The sequence below is a fragment of the Glandiceps talaboti genome, chromosome 16 (genome assembly GCF_964340395.1).
Source record: "Glandiceps talaboti chromosome 16, keGlaTala1.1, whole genome shotgun sequence".
NCBI classification, from domain to species: Eukaryota; Metazoa; Hemichordata; class Enteropneusta; family Spengelidae; genus Glandiceps; species Glandiceps talaboti.
In genome coordinates, this window is record NC_135564.1 from 22,703,365 (window position 1) to 22,721,604 (window position 18,240).

The window sequence follows — 18,240 nt, forward strand, 5'->3', positions numbered from 1 at the left end:
ATCACGTTCACATTCAGTATTGCCATTATCAGTGTCACTCATATACTTTTACATCTCAAAACACACAAAAACAAACTGACAATAATTGAATCTTCAATTTGGTCACAAAACTACGGATTGTAAAATGTGATCCTCCCCAAAACATTGTAATACAAAATATGACCCTCCCCCAAGAACAGGTTTGTAAAATGTGACCCCCCCTTGTAAATTTTGAAGGCTCCCTAAAGACAGCCCCATTACATGAAATGTATAGGTCCCGATCAGAATACGGAGTCTGATTCCAATGCGTCGGATGTCACACGACTACAAGAAGAGGTATGTGCAATAACTGTATGTGGTTGCTCTAAGGATGAATCAGTGCTGTCAGGGTATCGAAGTGAAGGATATTAAACTTAGCTCTTGCAGACAGATCATTCTTCCAGTATTGAAGAACAGCTTGTTATAAGCATAACTTTCCATTTTTGTTTAGGCATTAAGCTGTCAATGATATCATGAATGGATTGCAATGAATAAATTGCTAATAGCTAGCTTCTTGACTTCAGTGACCCAGCTTGACTTACTTGGAGCTTTTAGTGGCTAATTAACGAATAATAATATTGTATTCTGTGCCTGTTATGGCAAATGTTAATGAAAGCCAAAAGAATAAATTATCGCATAGCGATAATCATCTTGCTTTTAGGACAGACTTGTATACTTCTGACTCCCTGCGAATCAGCTTGCCTCCCCTGTTTCGAACACCAATCTAGCAACCTGATTCGCTCGCGCTCCTTGAAATGGAGTTGGAGCGGAGAGAGCTAGAGGTACGAGGTCTTGGCGACGACAGTAGGGAGCCCTCCACGACACTCTCAGGAGAGGGAAAGCAGACGTGAAAAACTATTCATTCAGTTGTGTCGCTGAGGGCGGCCATCATGTCATGCGAACAGGTCACAGGTCACACAACAGGCATGCACGCTTGTGATTTACGTTGATATTCAAGTTCGTCGCACAATAGAAGCATATTAACAAATGTGTTGCTTGCTGAAATAAACGACAAAGAAGATGGTAAGCTATAGATTTACAATTTTACACCGTACCAATGGGTTAGCTATTTAGACACACTCATTGTAGTCCTGCGTGCATACGGAGCCCAGGCACTCGACTTGAGCTAGCTATGAATAAATATATATTGAATAAAATGATACTAAGTTTACAAACTAAATATCTAACATGGCGTACATACACATGAAACATTAGACATTTAGTTTGTAAACTTACAATGTAGTATCATTTTATTCAATATCCATTTATTCATAGATCTCAAGTCGAGTGCCTGTGATATGAAGTAAGTCGTCCCTTGCGAAGAGACAGCCATAAAACCCAGGCTTACCAGAAATGCTGGTAACTAAAGAATTGACGTACCCAGTGGTCAAATATTAGCAATAAATCGACTATTTAGTCATTTTGCCTCGCAATGGCTACAAAAGTCCTAGGTTGGAGGACCAAAAATCCCAAAATCACAAGTTCAACTGTAATTTTAGGTGTCCTCCTTATGTATGATGCCTTATTGGACGTCATGATCAAATATGGCGGCGTTTGTAAAGTGGGTTGTTTGAAATTACAGCACTTTTTGTGATCTTACCAGTGACTACTGCTGTCAAAGAGATGTAAAATTAGTACATATTCCATTGATTGCTAATATTTGATACTGCTGGGTATGAAATTCTTCTGTTATTTGCTTTCACACTCGCTATAGGCAGGGTGCATTGCTTTTCACAGGATGGTGTTGAGCGAAACGCTTGCACTGTCTGCAAGCAGGACTATCATTATTGTAGTTGTACTGGGGTCAGTCCCCTGAGGTCAGTCTCAGCTGTGTGACTCAACTTATTACTTAGCCAGTTGCAAACTTGGCCAGTACATGTAGGAGAGCTAGGCCAGTTACAAACTTGGCCAGTACATGTAGGAGAGCTAGGCCAGTTACAAACTTGGCCAGTACATGTAGGAGAGCTAGGCCAGTTACAAACTTGGCCAGTACATGTAGGAGAGCTAGGCTAGTTACAAACTTGGCCAGTACATGTAGGAGAGCTAGGCCAGTTGCAAACTTGGCCAGTACATGTAGGAGAGCTAGGCCAGTTACAAACTTGGCCAGTACATGTACACAATGTAGGAGAGCTAGGCCAGTTACAAACTTGGTCAGTACATGTACACAATGTAGGAGAGCTAGGCCAGTTACAAACTTGGCCAGTACATGTAGGAGAGCTAGGCTAGTTACAAACTTGGCCAGTACATGTAGGAGAGCTAGGCCAGTTACAAACTTGGTCAGTACATGTAGGAGAGCTAGGCCAGTTACAAACTTGGTCAGTACATGTACACAATGTAGGAGAGCTAGGCCAGTTACAAACTTGGCCAGTACATGTACACAATGTAGGAGAGCTAGGCCAGTTACAAACTTGGTCAGTACATGTAGGAGAGCTAGGCCAGTTGCAAACTTGGCCAGTACATGTAGGAGAGCTAGGCCAGTTACAAACTTGGTCAGTACATGTAGGAGAGCTAGGCCAGTTGCAAACTTGGCCAGTACATGTAGGAGAGCTAGGCCAGTTGCAAACTTGGCCAGTACATGTAGGAGAGCTAGGCCAGTTGCAAACTTGGCCAGTACATGTAGGAGAGCTAGGCCAGTTGCAAACTTGGCCAGTACATGTAGGAGAGCTAGGCCAGTTACAAACTTGGTCAGTACATGTAGGAGAGCTAGTTGCAAACTTGGCCAGTACATGTAGGAGAGCTAGGCCAGTTACAATCTTGGACAGTACATGTAGTAGAGCTAGGCCAGTTACAAACTTGGCCAGTACATGTAGGAGAGCTAGGCCAGTTGCAAACTTGGCCAGTACATGTAGGAGAGCTAGTTGCAAACTTGGTCAGTACATGTAGGAGAGCTAGGCTAGTTGCAAACTTGGCCAGTACATGTAGGAGAGCTAGGCCAGTTGCAAACTTGGCCAGTACATGTAGGAGAGCTAGGCTAGTTGCAAACTTGGTCAGTACATGTAGGAGAGCTAGGCTAGTTGCAAACTTGGCCAGTACATGTAGGAGAGCTAGGCCAGTTGCAAACTTGGTCAGTACATGTAGGAGAGCTAGGCCAGTTACAAACTTGGCCAGTACATGTAGGAGAGCTAGGCCAGTTACAAACTTGGTCAGTACATGTAGGAGAGCTAGGCCAGTTGCAAACTTGGTCAGTACATGTAGGAGAGCTAGGCCAGTTACAAACTTGGCCAGTACATGTAGGAGAGCTAGGCCAGTTACAAACTTGGTCAGTACATGTAGGAGAGCTAGGCCAGTTACAAACTTGGTCAGTACATGTAGGAGAGCTAGGCCAGTTACAAACTTGGCCAGTACATGTACACAATGTAGGAGAGCTAGGCCAGTTACAAACTTGGTCAGTACATGTAGGAGAGCTAGGCCAGTTACAAACTTGGCCAGTACATGTACACAATGTAGGAGAGCTAGGCCAGTTACAAACTTGGTCAGTACATGTAGGAGAGCTAGTTGCAAACTTCTATATCTCCACATAGTTGTAGTAATCGATAAACAAAGTATTTGCCAACCGAATGAATGACATCTTTAGATCCAGCAATTGCTGACATACCATAACATGCAGACACCTGGTCGTGTGCTATGTCGGCTGAATTCATTTTGGCCAGAAACGAATTTTCACAAATTGTTGATAAATTCTGGATACATGTATTCGCATCTTGTACTAGGCATATCCTATTTGTAGTTTCCAACCAATTGAAGGAAAAGTCGACAGAAAAAACCACTAGATTACCTCCAGCTATGGTGATACCACAGACGACGAGGCATGCCACCAGCCTGTACAGTAGCTCATTACCATATGTCCACGTTGAGTATGGGTTGTACGATTTAACGTCAATGTTCTTCCAGTGTTTTGGGGCCACAAAACAGCCAATTTGGCATCTCCAAACTTCGAGGCCCACCCCCATTTCCTCTATATCGGTATCGTGTAAACCTGCACAAGTCTGGTCAACTTTGACATAAGAATATCAAAACTTTTCGGAGAGCTCAGTCGACGTTCAACATGACAGTTCAATGCCAATCATAGACAGTTCAATGCCAATCATAGACCACTAGTTGCAAACTTGGCCAGTACATGTAGGAGAGCTAGGCCAGTTGCAAACTCGGCCAACAATAATACTAGAGGAGTATTAATTAAGTAATTATCTGAAGTATCCAGAACCTATATAGTAAGTTATATCAAGTGTACATCTAATGATTATTTGTCAATTTTGGTGAAACTGTCTTTTAGAATGACACAGAAAGAAACGTCTTGACTTGTATATCTGCCAGCATATGTAGTGTATCAATTAACCTTCTTCATTGTAAGTGCACATACAATTCTGATACCATCAATTTCTCAGTAACTTTGTCATCAATTTTAAACCCAAGCAATTGTGACACACCAACATATACCTGTCAAATACCCGATGTACATGTATGCAGATTATATTGTCATTTTATCAAAGTCAAAGGAAGGTCTATAGAAAAGTATTTTGACAAATTCTGCAACTACACAAAGACTGTTAATACAGACAAAACAAGTCAAATAGACTCCTTACTAACAGTTTACTTAGGTTTAATTCTTAGTCCTAATGGCAGATTTAAAGAAGCTATGAATAATCTAAAATGGCAAGGACTCAAGGCCTTATTCTCATTGAAATCTAAATTAGCTTCCAACCAAAATCTTGGTACATGTAATCCAGTAATGTTGTCACCCTCATATCTCTGGCATGTACATGTTGTATCAACTGATTTCAACCAAACCTGGCACAAATGTAATATACCATGTTTATTTTTATTTGTCACACACACACACACACACACACACAAAGGAATGTCACTTATATCACCATAAAAGAAGACATATGTTTAGACATACATGTATGCTCATGACATCCCTTTGTTTTGCCACTGAATATGGCTGAATGGCAGCCATGTCTGTTGTAAAATTACTTTGGAGATGTACAATGTAATCTTTGGGTCAAACATTTCAAGTGATGATCTTGACCTTAGGTTTTACTATGTCAGACAGGGCTCGAAATTAACTTTTTTAGTTGGTAGTCACTTTGATTACCACTTTTTAAAACTGGTGGTCAACAGGGAAGATTTGGTCGTCATTCTTTTTTTCAGCATTTAATAATTTATGCATAAACAAAACATTAAGTAATAAACGATCTGATAACACCTGAGTTTTTTTCATGAAATTAGTGACATTCATATTATGCAAACATTTGACCTGTCCTAAAATACTACATGTAATATCATACTAGTATCATAGTAAGTAAATATCATATAAATGATCATTGTGAATGTGTGTACCAAGCTCTTATTTTGCAATGTCTACTTGGAAACCTCAAACTGACACAAATTTTGGCATAACACGTACATAATAGATATACACATATTTTACATTCATTCATTCAGTCACACACACATGTATACATGTACAAACACCCCCACAAACACACACACACACCAAACAGTTACTGGCCTCAAACATATATACAGGACGTGACTGAGAGATTGACAGAAATAAACTTCAAAACACTATATATTAAACTAAATCGCTAGTCACACAGCAAAATTACGTACTTTCCATGTTGTAGTTTATTTCACTGAATCAACAACGGTGTGAAGTGTAGAGTTACATGTAATGATTAGTGGCTCATTCCATTTCGGGTGTGTGGGTTGCTTGTCAAACTTATAACACAAATGCTCTCAAATCTGAGCATTTATGAAAAGATAAAATGTCATACGATGAAAAATACACACGGTCACCATCCATTTCAGTTTCCCTTAAATTAAAAAATAACATGCTATGACCCAACCCTAGAGAGAAATGGTATGCGCCAAAGCATGTCCCGTCAAATGTTATCTGTTACTATCTATAAACATAGGAAGTCACAGGGCTCGAAATTCGTTTTTTTTCTTGGTAGCCCACGTGGGCTACCATCATTTAAATTTGGTAGCCCGAGAGCAGTGACTGGTAGCCCATATGCATGCATTCCTAAATTAATGGTGTTTGTGTATACATGTAACTATACGATGTATTGAATTCGATGATTGATTGAATAACTTGAGAGGTCACGTTAACACGTTATGTGTGTGTATTTCACGCCATATTTGACATTGGGGATGCAATTTTTTGCATGTATGTGTCTCTGGGGACGTGTCATAAAGAGGGGACATATGAGGCTTATTGTTAGCAAACAACGTTCGGTTATCCAGGGCGGTTATCATTGGAAATGAAAAATAAGAAATCTAGTCGCAGTTCTTGTTGTAACTATTAGCTAAATCTCTTGGTGCAGTGTGACCTGTAAAATTTGAATATGATTCAACGTATGGAAAACGTATAAACAGTTTCATAAGCCCCATGGCCATTTCCTGATGTTGAGACTACGTCTTGGGTAGTTTAGAAACTATGTGCTATTATCATTATCTATCCACGTGATTGGTTACTTATTAACAGACGGGTTAGACAGGTTTTGTATCAATACCTGACGGCCATTACGGCAAAGCCCCTTCCATTCATGGGCGAAGAGATAATCAAACAGAGTCTAAGACTACATCAGTAGACGGTCCTTGCTGAAAACTTCACTCAGATAAATTCAAACCATCACGTCACCATTTCATTCTCACTAAAACTTCAACTTTCTTTTGAGCTTTGCTACTACTACTAGATCGAATGCAGTACGTGAATTTTACCATTCACCACTGCATGCTCTATGGGGTTGCGTGAGCGTGGTTTACACACGGAATGTTTTAGGCATCGTTCAAGAATAAACGAATCTGTAGGACAGGTGTATACCAAGTTAACAGTTCTCATCAGCAGCATAAGATTCTATCAAACACCATTAAAACTGTGTCTCTGTCAAGTTGAAAGTTAAAGCTGTCATAATAATGGAATTTAGTTCCTGTAGTGCTGTACCGACTGTACTCTGACTCCGAGAAGAGCCCGAAGGGTTCGGGCCGGAGAGCATATTTCCAGAGAGTGATTACCATGGAAAATTGAAAGTACAGAAAGATAACATTAAATCGCTATACAGAATATTGTTGCATATAAATGTTTTGTTGTGACATTTTGGAAGTACAAGCTGTGTATACGATGTATGGAAGAATGACGTGTACAGCAGCCTGAGCAGGTGTACAGTGTACATGTATTTCATCATGTACATTTGATATACCATGTAGTGTGGATGCAAATTTGGAAAAGACGCACTGATTTTTTGACGCTAATTTTGGCGAGAACACGTCCCACAGGACTGCGACCTCAGAGGCCTCCGGCCCGGGAAGGCGTCGGAATCAGGCTGTCACAGTTTCATTCAAAACTTAGTAGCCCAACGGGGCTACCACTCACATAATTTGGTAGCCCAGAGACAAACATTGGTAGTCTGTGGACGCGGGACTACCGCGAATTTCGAGCCCTGAGTCATTGTGATTATGTCTAGGATTTGTCTCCTCCGCTAAGGGCTTCGATAAATGACGTAAATTTTCATCCTTCCACTAAATTGAGGTATCATAGTATTGAATGACTAGTTGTAAAATACTATTACATTCACGATTAGTGGTGGGAGAATGATTTTATTCCGTATATTTTCCTAAGTTTTGTATAATTTTGATCGCAGTCATGAAATCAATAGAGTGTTGCATTTGAGTAGACGCTATGGCGTTTGTAACATCACATATAAGCTACATGTATTTTGTTTATTTTACCAGCTCACTGTTATTGACTACAAAGTAAGTAATATCAAACATACCAGCCGTATCTAATCACATGTAGCTTTAGAGTGCAGCGCTCACGCTACATCGCCAGTTTGTCAGCAGGCCTTCCATGCATACGGTGGGTTGGCGTCCCCATGATTTTTGTGGTAGTCAAGGATGACTACCAGTTTTCAAACTTGGTAGTCATTTTGGAAAAACTGGTAGTCAATTGACGCGAGACTATCGCTAATTTCGAGCCCTGTCAGATATATGCATGTGACTTAAATCTTATGCGCTTAAATGGCTGCAATGGATTGTATGCTCCCCGGGGAGTTGAGGAAGACTAAAGGGCCGTTGTGCTGTTCTGATCCGAGCCAGGGGTAATAATTGTAAAGCGCTTTGAGCACGGAGTGGGAAAGCGCTATATAAGAAATCAACATTATTATTATTAATTTCATGACCTACATGTAGACCTATATAGCAAAATGGCAGCTATATTTGTTATTACTAAAGCACTACATTATGTATCTGAAGAGACAGTTCAAATTTGCACAGTAACTTTGCCATACAACACACTAATTTGGGGCTGTGTCTCCTGTGAAGGCTTTTAGTATTTGTTTGTTGTACTTATTTCTTTTTAAGGTACACAGGGAAGCATCGCCTTGACTATTTCCAACGTAATCCGACACAGCATGAAGTGTTTTGGACTTTGAACTTTATTTGCACATGTCAAATTGTAACCTCTCATGAATATTTAATATTTATTAAAATACGTCATCTTCGGCTTTGTTCGGCAAGATTTTTCCATGTTCGGACTAATCTTTTGACCCAACTTTGCGTGTTAGCGGGAAGTACCCGAATGATAATGTAGTTCTATGGTAATTCTTCAGACTCTGACGTATCGATGTTTGGTACTCGCTTTTCAATCGGATCACTCGTTACAGATTTACGTGATTTCGCCTGGGACTTGAAAATGACAACGTTTGGACTCAAAAATGGACCATTTTCACAGTTTTTACTTCTAATTGATTGGGAATTCACCAAATTATTTTATCAAACATCGATAGAGTATGTTGTTTTGAATGTGTCTAGGTCACAGTTCAGGGTGTACGACAAATACATTTACAGGAAACGCTCGCCGAAATTTTCACCGATTTTTTCCCAAAATCTTGACCACATTTGACTTTTTGGTAAAGAAAATTGCTTCCACCAAGCAATTATTTTTTCATACATGTCCATCGATTCACTAGGTATTTTTAAGTCTGTATTCGAAGTTTCATGAAAATTAAACGGCAAATTTCCATATGAGTGGCATGTGAAGTCAACAATGTATGATAGTATTGTTACAGATCTAATCGGCAGCGGTCGGCCAGCGGTTCTTCCCCGTGTACCTTAAGTCATATCACCATTCAATCACTTAGAAGTAATTTAAGTACAGTATTGAAGAATACTCTGTCTCGTACAAAGACTTGTTAGTACTTCGCTAAGTGTATGTTTGTATTGCAGGCATTGTTTGGTATACAGTTGGTCTTAAGTATGGCTATGGCCAGTGTTTTATCTAAACTAGCTCCACACTTCTCATTTGCAAGATGGTTGCTATGTAGAGGGTAAGATATCATTATATCTGTATTAGCAATTTAGCATGCTACTATCTGCCATACTATTTTTGTCTTTCTCTTGTTTACCTCAGTATACAATGTACTGCAATCTGACAAATATTTGCAGGATTGGTACTTGTATGCTTATAATTCTTTGTCACAAAATGCATTTACTACGTCATGTATATTTGGATATCAGACGGAAAAATCTCCTGATCCTCAGACACACACGCCTATATTTGGATATCACATTAGAATAACCACATGATCCTTGGGCACACATGCCCATATTTGGACGTCAGGCAGGATAAACTCCTGATTGTCAGGCACACATGCCCATATTTGGACGTCAGGCAGGATAAACTCCTGATTGTCAGGCACACATGCCCATATTTAGACGTCAGGCAGGATAAACTCCTGATTGTCAGGCACACATCCCCATATTATTAGGGCATCAGACTGAATAGCCTCATGATCATTGGACACACAGTAGTATAGAGATACATTATCTTTTCATTGATAAAATGTTGAATACCATGATATTCATCTTCCAAAATTTGGTTGTATTTTAGTCTTGTAACAGTAAATGTTAGCTTCTTTAAAAGACTTAGTATGAAAGGGTCAAGTCTACATAGAAGTAAATAACATACAATGTAGTGTGGTCATTGTAAAATGTACATGTATTAATTCAACATCTAGTGTGGTCACTGGTGCATGGGTGAAATACACAAATTTCTAAGCAATTAAAATGTTACACATGATACCCCACAAAATATTCTTACTTTCCTTGAGACAAGAAATTTATAATTAAGAAAAAAACAAGAAATTTATATATAAGAATATATGAGAAATTGCAAGAATGTAAAATGGAAACATGTATGGAATATATTCTTGACACAAGAATTTTTTGTTACCCCAAGAATATGTGAGAATGTTTTCCTTATTAAATCTTAACATAAAGAAAGAGAATTCTGAGAATTTTGCCATACAAATTCTTGATATGAGAATTAAATTTTTGATTTTTCATGCACAAAATTCTTCATTCAAGAATAAAATTCTTACTTGTTCTTGTCCACCCATAAACCCATGATACATGTACAAGAATTGAATCCTTCAATTTTCTTTACCAACAATTCTTGGTACAAGAACGAGATTCTTACTTGTTCTTGTCTATCCATGAATTCTTGATGCAAGAATTGAATTCTTGACTTTTCTTGCCCAACAATTCTTGGTACAAGAATGAAATTCTTACTTTTTCTTGTCCACCTATGAATTCTTGAGTTTTCGTGCCCAACAATTCTTGGTACAAGAATGAAATTATTACTTTTTTAACTTCGCTGTCAGCGAAAGCTGAAAGCGTAGCTTTAGGTATAGGTGGGTATAGAGGTATATTAGTGAATCATATGTGTCCATCAACTTTTTTATTTTCATCATCTTCTCCGAAAGTGACAGTCAGAATACTTCGATATTTGGTGTGCATGTTCCCTGGGGGGAGGCTATTCAGATTTGTTCATGCCAAGTTGATCTTTGCCATTTTCAATTGTTTACGATTTTTTTTTTCAAAAATGATATTTTCATCATCTCCTCAAATACTACTTGTCAGATTGCCTTGATATCTGGTGTGTTGATGCGCAGAGGGTAGCTTACCCAGATTTGTTAATTTCAAGTCAGCACATCTTGTTTTCTATTTTTAGTCCCTGCCGGACGATGTCCGGGACGGGGACTTATGGATTGGGTTCCGTCTGTCTGTCCGTCCGTCCAGAGCCGTTTCTTGGAGATGCCTGGACCGATTTTTTTCAAACTTGGTACAGGGCCAATATACAGTACAAGCCGGAACTTGGTCACCCAGCTGGCGCATCGTAGACAAGACGCAGACGCACATGGACGCATCTTAGAGCCACACGATTGCGTCCTGTCTCGCTCTAATTTATTTTAACAGACGTACTTTATTCATGAATGCAAATCAATTCAATTCATCACAAAGGAGAGTGCGTCTCTTTAGTTACAATGTCTTTTGTTGTAACGCACTGTGCTGACAACATCAGCGCTAAAGCTAAAGCTCCTACAATCACTTACTGCGAATAAAAAACCCAAGTGGCCAAAAAAAGAAATATGTACGCCACGGTTGCGAATCGTTAATTTTCTGCTTTCGATGGATATTTTTGGACCATCGCCTGGCATATTCTGCGATTTTTTCGCGATACTCAATACATGTTTTAAGATCAGGTGACTTTCCGTGTCAGGTGACTTGACGTTCTGGTCACACGTCATTATTGGAGATTTCCTCATGTGACTACTTGCTATACAGTACAGCCCAAACGCAACGTTCCGACTTCGTTAGCCCGGCCCGGCGCAAGCCCGGTGCTAACCCTGGGCCACGAAGGCCTTGTAGGTGTTAATCGTCCCATTGATCGGCGCTATAGCTGGGCCATGAAGGCCTTGCAATGTGCTAATTGACCCCATTGACCGGCGCTACCTTGCGCCTCGTCGTCAGCAAGGTGAGTGGTATTTGTTCTGAATGATTATTATAACTTTTTTATTATAACTAAAAAACCTCATTATTAGCAAAAATGAAAGAAAAAATAGCTGAGTGTGTTTCCTGAACAAAAATTCAAATAAGAAAGACGTGAGAAAAAAAAACGTTTCGACTCATTTTGCACATAAACTATTTTCAACACAACACAGCGGTTGTCTGCACTCCAAACTTGATACATGTGATATCAAAGTTGATACATTTTGTGTACATGTACGTGCGTTGTCTTTACACTTTTTACAGTGTGCTAGTGCTGTCACAACCTAAAACTAAATCAGTAGTCTACTTGCCGCCCAGACTTATTGGTACTTACCAGAACAGCAAGGATCAAAAACCGTCGAAGTTCTGGGGGATATTATTAATTGGTCTCTTTTGCTTTTTTTTTGGCTCGAAATGATTGTTTTTGTTCACCTGCCCATATTTTCCTGGCAACTTCTAGTCACCAGTCCTTAAAAGTCTAGTCTCCTTGTGCGTGTGCTACTACTTAGCCTCCTGTCGAATGTTTTCCGTTGCGTGTTGAACCTTCGAATAACGCTGACGACGTCTTGTTGGCTAGCCCCGGGTAGGCCCTACAATACTCACAAATAGATTACACCGTCTCATAGTTTTCTTCACTTGAACTCCTTCCCCCACTCCTCACGAAACTCTCATTTTTTCTCTTCCTTTCATACATTTTCCAATAACTCAGATTTACTATTACCGCATCATCTTTTTCGCTTTCCTGTGATGTATTTGGTACAACCACTAAATCTTCACTCATACTCGCTCATACTCGACTCTCACACAATCAAAAACTCGCCTGTTGTCTTTTTACTCTAACCGCTTTCCTTAGGAAATCCTTCTTTCGAACTTTTGGTGAATCCAAACTTCCACAAACTCATGATTATTCAACAACGTGGGATCAACTGGGGTCATGACAAGACGTCGTTTGCGTGAATATAAAATATGCAAATTTGTCCATGTGTTCTATGGATGTACACTTCCATATATAGAAAGTTGCACTGAGGTGAACGGGTCATCACATAGCCACGCAATGCAATGCGAAGTACAGAGATCAGTGCGTTAGAATCTTTGACCGTGGTTACTTTTGAGTTAATGGGATCCGGAAATAGCGCGTGTACATTTTTTTATTTATCAAAGGATAATGATAATTTGATATTTTAAGCTAGGTTTTCAAAACGTTTAAAAACAGTAGCTGCCCAACTGGGCCGATTGCGACAAATTTCATCTGCCCATATGGATGTATTATAGTGAGATCTCACTAATACATCCATGATCTGCCCAACATGCCACTGCCCTGTGGTCCGGCACAGCCTGGCAAGATATGAGAATGTGGGGTTAATCAAATTTGCCCGATAACATCCGATGTTCTGATGTTCTTTCTTATCATTTCAGAATATTAAGAAATTACACAGGTCCAGCTAGAATAGATGCAGCTTTCCTGACAAATGTCTCTCTGCTGGTAATAAAACGTGATTTTACTTTTCTATTTCAGCTTACCCTGAATAACAGTATCGTAACAATTTCTTCACACTATGGACTGTGTAATGACCCGATAGTACACAATGTTATTTGACAGTTTTAAAGGGAAAGTGACTGTCCGGTGTTCATGAAATGGGTCACAACAAAAGGGAAAAAATGAATGTCCGATGTTCAAGGAAGGATCACTGAATTTGGTTATAAACTGGATCGTACAAGCAACGATGTTGATGTGTATTCATGGAACAGTATGACAGAACTATACTAAAATACACAGTTATCAGAATAAGACTAATGTACTTCGAATTGCAAACATTTTATTATCTCTGCAAAACATTCTTTCAACGGGAAATTGTATTTACCAGTACTGCAGTCCTCGTACTTTTTATAGTATATTTGCGCTGTTTCTGTGGTTTTATTCGCCCGTTTCCGTATATCGACACTCAGTTATCAAAATAGGCACTGCACAATGACGGCGACGAGCATTGACCTTGACGGCTTTCAGGTGTTTCAAATATCACGTGAAAAAATGTACAAATCTCTCCAAAATAACTAAAACCATTGCTGAATAATTATTTTTGACGATCGGTCTTTTTTTCCAATAAACGGATTTAATCACGCTGAACCATGCTGTCTTCAAGACTTGAGAGTTGACCTCAAATGCGTGATATCGCAGCCCTGGGTAATGGACACTCGGTAATCGGTTGTAAGTCGGGTTTTCCTGTCCTAATTACGACAAGTTAAACCTGTTCCAAACCGATTTACTTTGAACCAAATCGAATTTTTTTAAAAAATCCCCGTCTTTCTTTTCGGATAATTTCATTTATGATCGATGAGGTACAACACACACAAGATGCAATGGGGTGAATGAACTTCATGGGGTGAATGAACTTTGTATCAACTTCGTGACGGAATATCAATTTTCAACAACATTGCCGCTACATTTGTACATAAATAAGCACACTGGCTAACAATCACACGTACAAGTGCATGCATTCACATCACTCATCTCTATTAAACAATCCACTTGTGAGTCTCTTGTAAGTTGTACACGTGTATTCAACAGGCGCTGCCTTTATGTCAACTTACCTTAGGGTACTGAATATCTCACTTACCTTACCTGGCAGTTCTAAAATGTTTTGAATACAACCACAACACACCAATCACAAATGCTACGAAAACCAAACTTATCACCCTCCGTTTTACTATAAGTTTTGAAATACATACATTACATGTAGCTCGTGTGAACTCATCACACCCCAACTCTCTACTCACTCGGGGGAGTCGTAAGAGCACATCGTGACATGCACGGCGTGTTGATATATGCCAACACAACAATGAGTAAATATAGCTTCTTAGTTTGACTGTTCTCAGAGATGACACATGGATTTTGGAAATACAACAGGTTTTATTAGTCATAAAACAGCCTGTTTTTTCCCCAGAAAGCTGCAGGTAAAGTCATGGGAAAATCAATAATGTTTCCAACTCGAGATCCGAGTCGTGTGCCAAGCACAGATCATATATATGAAGTACAAAGTTTAGATCATGGGTGATTTCCTGCGTAGATTAGACTGATTACGTACATGCAACTTGTGAAGTTAGTTTTGAACCGGGTTTTCCTGATAATGTCAAATAAAGTAACTTAAATATTACCAACTGACAAATTTCGTCATCAATTATACAACTTTGAAGTGGTCATATTTATCTACCGATGTACCGAATGCCGACATTTGAAAGTTTATCGGTGTTGCCTAAACATTTTTTAAACATGATAACATGGTATGATGAATTGTTTTGTATTAAAATTGTTCCGAACAGCATCAGCTTAATTCACAATTCATAGTCATGCCACTATCATTTCAAAGGTTTTTACTTCTGTAATAATCCACATATTGTTTTCACTGCAATTTCATGGTGTCTACGCAGTACACAATGAAAAAAATAATGGAAACAGTGAAGAAGGTCATGCTACAGATTTTAGTTACTAAGTAACTTTAAAAAAAAAAAAATTTCTTTAAAACCAGTTTACACGATGCAACTCATGAAGCAATTCGTCGCATGCAACGAGGCTAGCAACTGCGATGGAGCACGTACACGAAGCAACTAGTTGTTTGGTGAGTCACAAGAGCTAAACTGTTGCACATGTGTACCCGTATATATATAAAAGTTACAGGTCATAGAGATCAAGTCTTCTAGAGGCAGGAACTCGGCAGAAATGATATGAAATTGCTAATATTTACGAATAAAATGACTGAAAACTTGTTGAGGTATCGATAGAAAAACTATTCAATTCGAAGTTTGTTTAGGGCGATGTTGATCTTTCCGACGTCATTACTTGTATTCAAGTTATAAATAAAATGATACTCAGCGGAGATCAAACATACATAGACATTGTATACTATTGATAAGTGGTAATCGTAGTGATAAATCGAAATTATATCAAAAATACTTGCCGAAATAGAATATTTATACTAAAAACATGGCGGCCAAAACATCGAACGTCATTTGACATATAGGTATATGTCAAAGGTTATTACTTTCGACGCGACGGGGTGGTTACACGGTGCAACTCAAGAAGCACCTTGCGACGAGTCGCAGAAAAACCGACATGTCAGTTTCCTCGCGACGGCACCTAGCGACGTCAAAAGACCCTGCGACGGAGCGAGTACACGATTCATGCGACGAATTGTGTGGTGCGTTGCTTGTCGAGTTGCATCGTGTAACTGGGCCTTTAGAAATGTAATTACCAATGTCGGTCAACATACAGGGTATGATATTTAGCAACACAAAGTTTACAGAATATCGATAATAACTAGCAACCCAGGGTATGTCAATTGAAAAAAACCAACTTTCTGTGACGTACGTAGCAACCCATGGTTCGTAGGTATGTCTTCGGGTGGTATATTTTACATGTACCAATGTCGAATTCAATCCCAATTTTCATTTTCATTTTCATTTGTATATCCTTTTTCTCTAGTCAATTCTTTTCAGAATTGGAAGGATAATGAACTCCTATATTGTGGAGAGTTTACGTATCTGTGTTGATTACGGTAGACTGGTGGCTGAATGTGTTATTATTAATGAGGACAATATTTGCATATGAACAATAGACCATTTTCAAGAGTTGCGTTTTTACTTATAGCGTTAGCACCGGGTTAGCCCGTCGTTAGCGCAGGGTTAGCTATTCGGAACGTTGCGTTTGGGTTGTACTGTATTTCACCACAGATAAAGAGAATTGTACACGTCAATGATGTCGATTGTTTCAATAAAATAATATGATACACTTTAGTTTGAAGCTGTTTTATTTTGCAACATTTTGTTTTAACATTAAGTAGTAACATTCTTCCAAGTTACGTGCACTGCACGCTAAGATCGATGAAAAGTTGTTTGAATTTATTTTCTCTTGCGTTTTATTTCACACTAAATGAGCGTGAACGAATGTTGAAGGCAGCCTTGACATACATGTACGTGTAGAATGACTAGCTCTACACTCACTCCTTACCTTTGAGTATAGTTGAAAGAGGACGAGTGCAACAATAAAAGCGAGATGGTAATTTACATATGAATCACGCGGAAGACAATGATGAAGACAATACCCCGTTTAATGAGCTAATAGCAGTGAGTCTCTCTGCTAAAGTGCGACCAGACATATTTGCTGACCGACATCAGACGCGTCCATGTGCATCTGCGTCTTGTCTACGACGCGCCAGCTTGGTGACCAAGTTCCAGCTTGTACTGTACTATGGCACGTCAATTTGTTGCAGCCATTTTGTTTGCGAATTTTCCCTGTCTAAAGCCATAGCTCAGACATGCTTGAACAGATCTCATTCAAAGTTGGTCAAAGTTGGTTTTAGGACAGTGTTCTATGACATACATATGCATATTCATTGTTGTCGTGATACGATCCAATATGGCTGCCTAGCAGCCATTTTGTTTGCGAATTTTCCATGTCCAAAGCCATAACTCAGACATGCTTGAACAGATCTCATTCATACATGTACATATACATACATACATACATACATACATACATACATACATACATACATACATACATACAAATGTACATACATACATAGATACATACATACATGTACATACATATACATACATATATGTACATGCACACTTACATACATACATGTACATATGTATGTTTGTGCATACAAGTAACATACATACAATGCATGCATACATACATACATACATACATACATACAAATGTACATACATACCACATACATACATACATACATACATACATACATACATGTACATTCATACATACCTACATGCATACATACATACATACATACATACATACACACTACACCATCATTTTGATGTCTCTTCACTTACTTTGTAATATCATAAAACTAAGCCTTTTGTATGTATATACTGTATATGTATTATAGGACATTGATCAGATATTTGCATCCTTCAGACGAGGAACTGAGGAAAGTTGCGGGCCTTGCCACTAGTAATAACATGAAAAGTAAAGGTAGGAGAGACAGGTATGTAGAATATGTTTGATGACTTCACTAGTACTAGTACTACAAAGAATACACCATACCTTGACCTTTCACTTTGACGTTTCTGTTGAAGGTCAAATGGCAAATTGGTCAATAAATTAGTAAGATTGACATCTGGAGACACTATTCAAGAGTCTGCACCTATAATTTACAAAAGGTTAACTTTCAAGCTTTGACTTCACCCTTCATCTTAAAGGCCATTGCAATAGTCAATTTTTAGCCCCCAATGGTGAAGCCGAGGACGGCTAGTATGCTGGGTCTGATGCATCCCTGCATCCATCCGTCTGTCTGTGTCCACCTTTATCTCAAATATGCATGGGCGAATTTCAACCAAGCTTTCACTAAATATCAAATA

The 18,240-nt window shown here is 39.0% G+C and overlaps 1 protein-coding gene across 1 annotated transcript in view; it reads left to right on the forward strand.

Annotated features, from left to right (window-relative positions):
• Nucleotides 1-939: 939 nt before the first annotated feature.
• Nucleotides 940-18,240, forward strand: part of LOC144447069 (transmembrane protein 161B-like) — a 91,149-nt gene continuing 73,848 nt past the window's right edge. Inside the window, exons 1-3 of the mRNA XM_078136966.1 lie at nt 940-1,041; nt 9,250-9,350; nt 17,769-17,867. Of these exons, the coding sequence (XP_077993092.1) occupies nt 1,039-1,041; nt 9,250-9,350; nt 17,769-17,867 (203 nt within the window). The 5' untranslated portion in view covers nt 940-1,038. The remainder of the gene's footprint in view (nt 1,042-9,249; nt 9,351-17,768; nt 17,868-18,240) is intronic.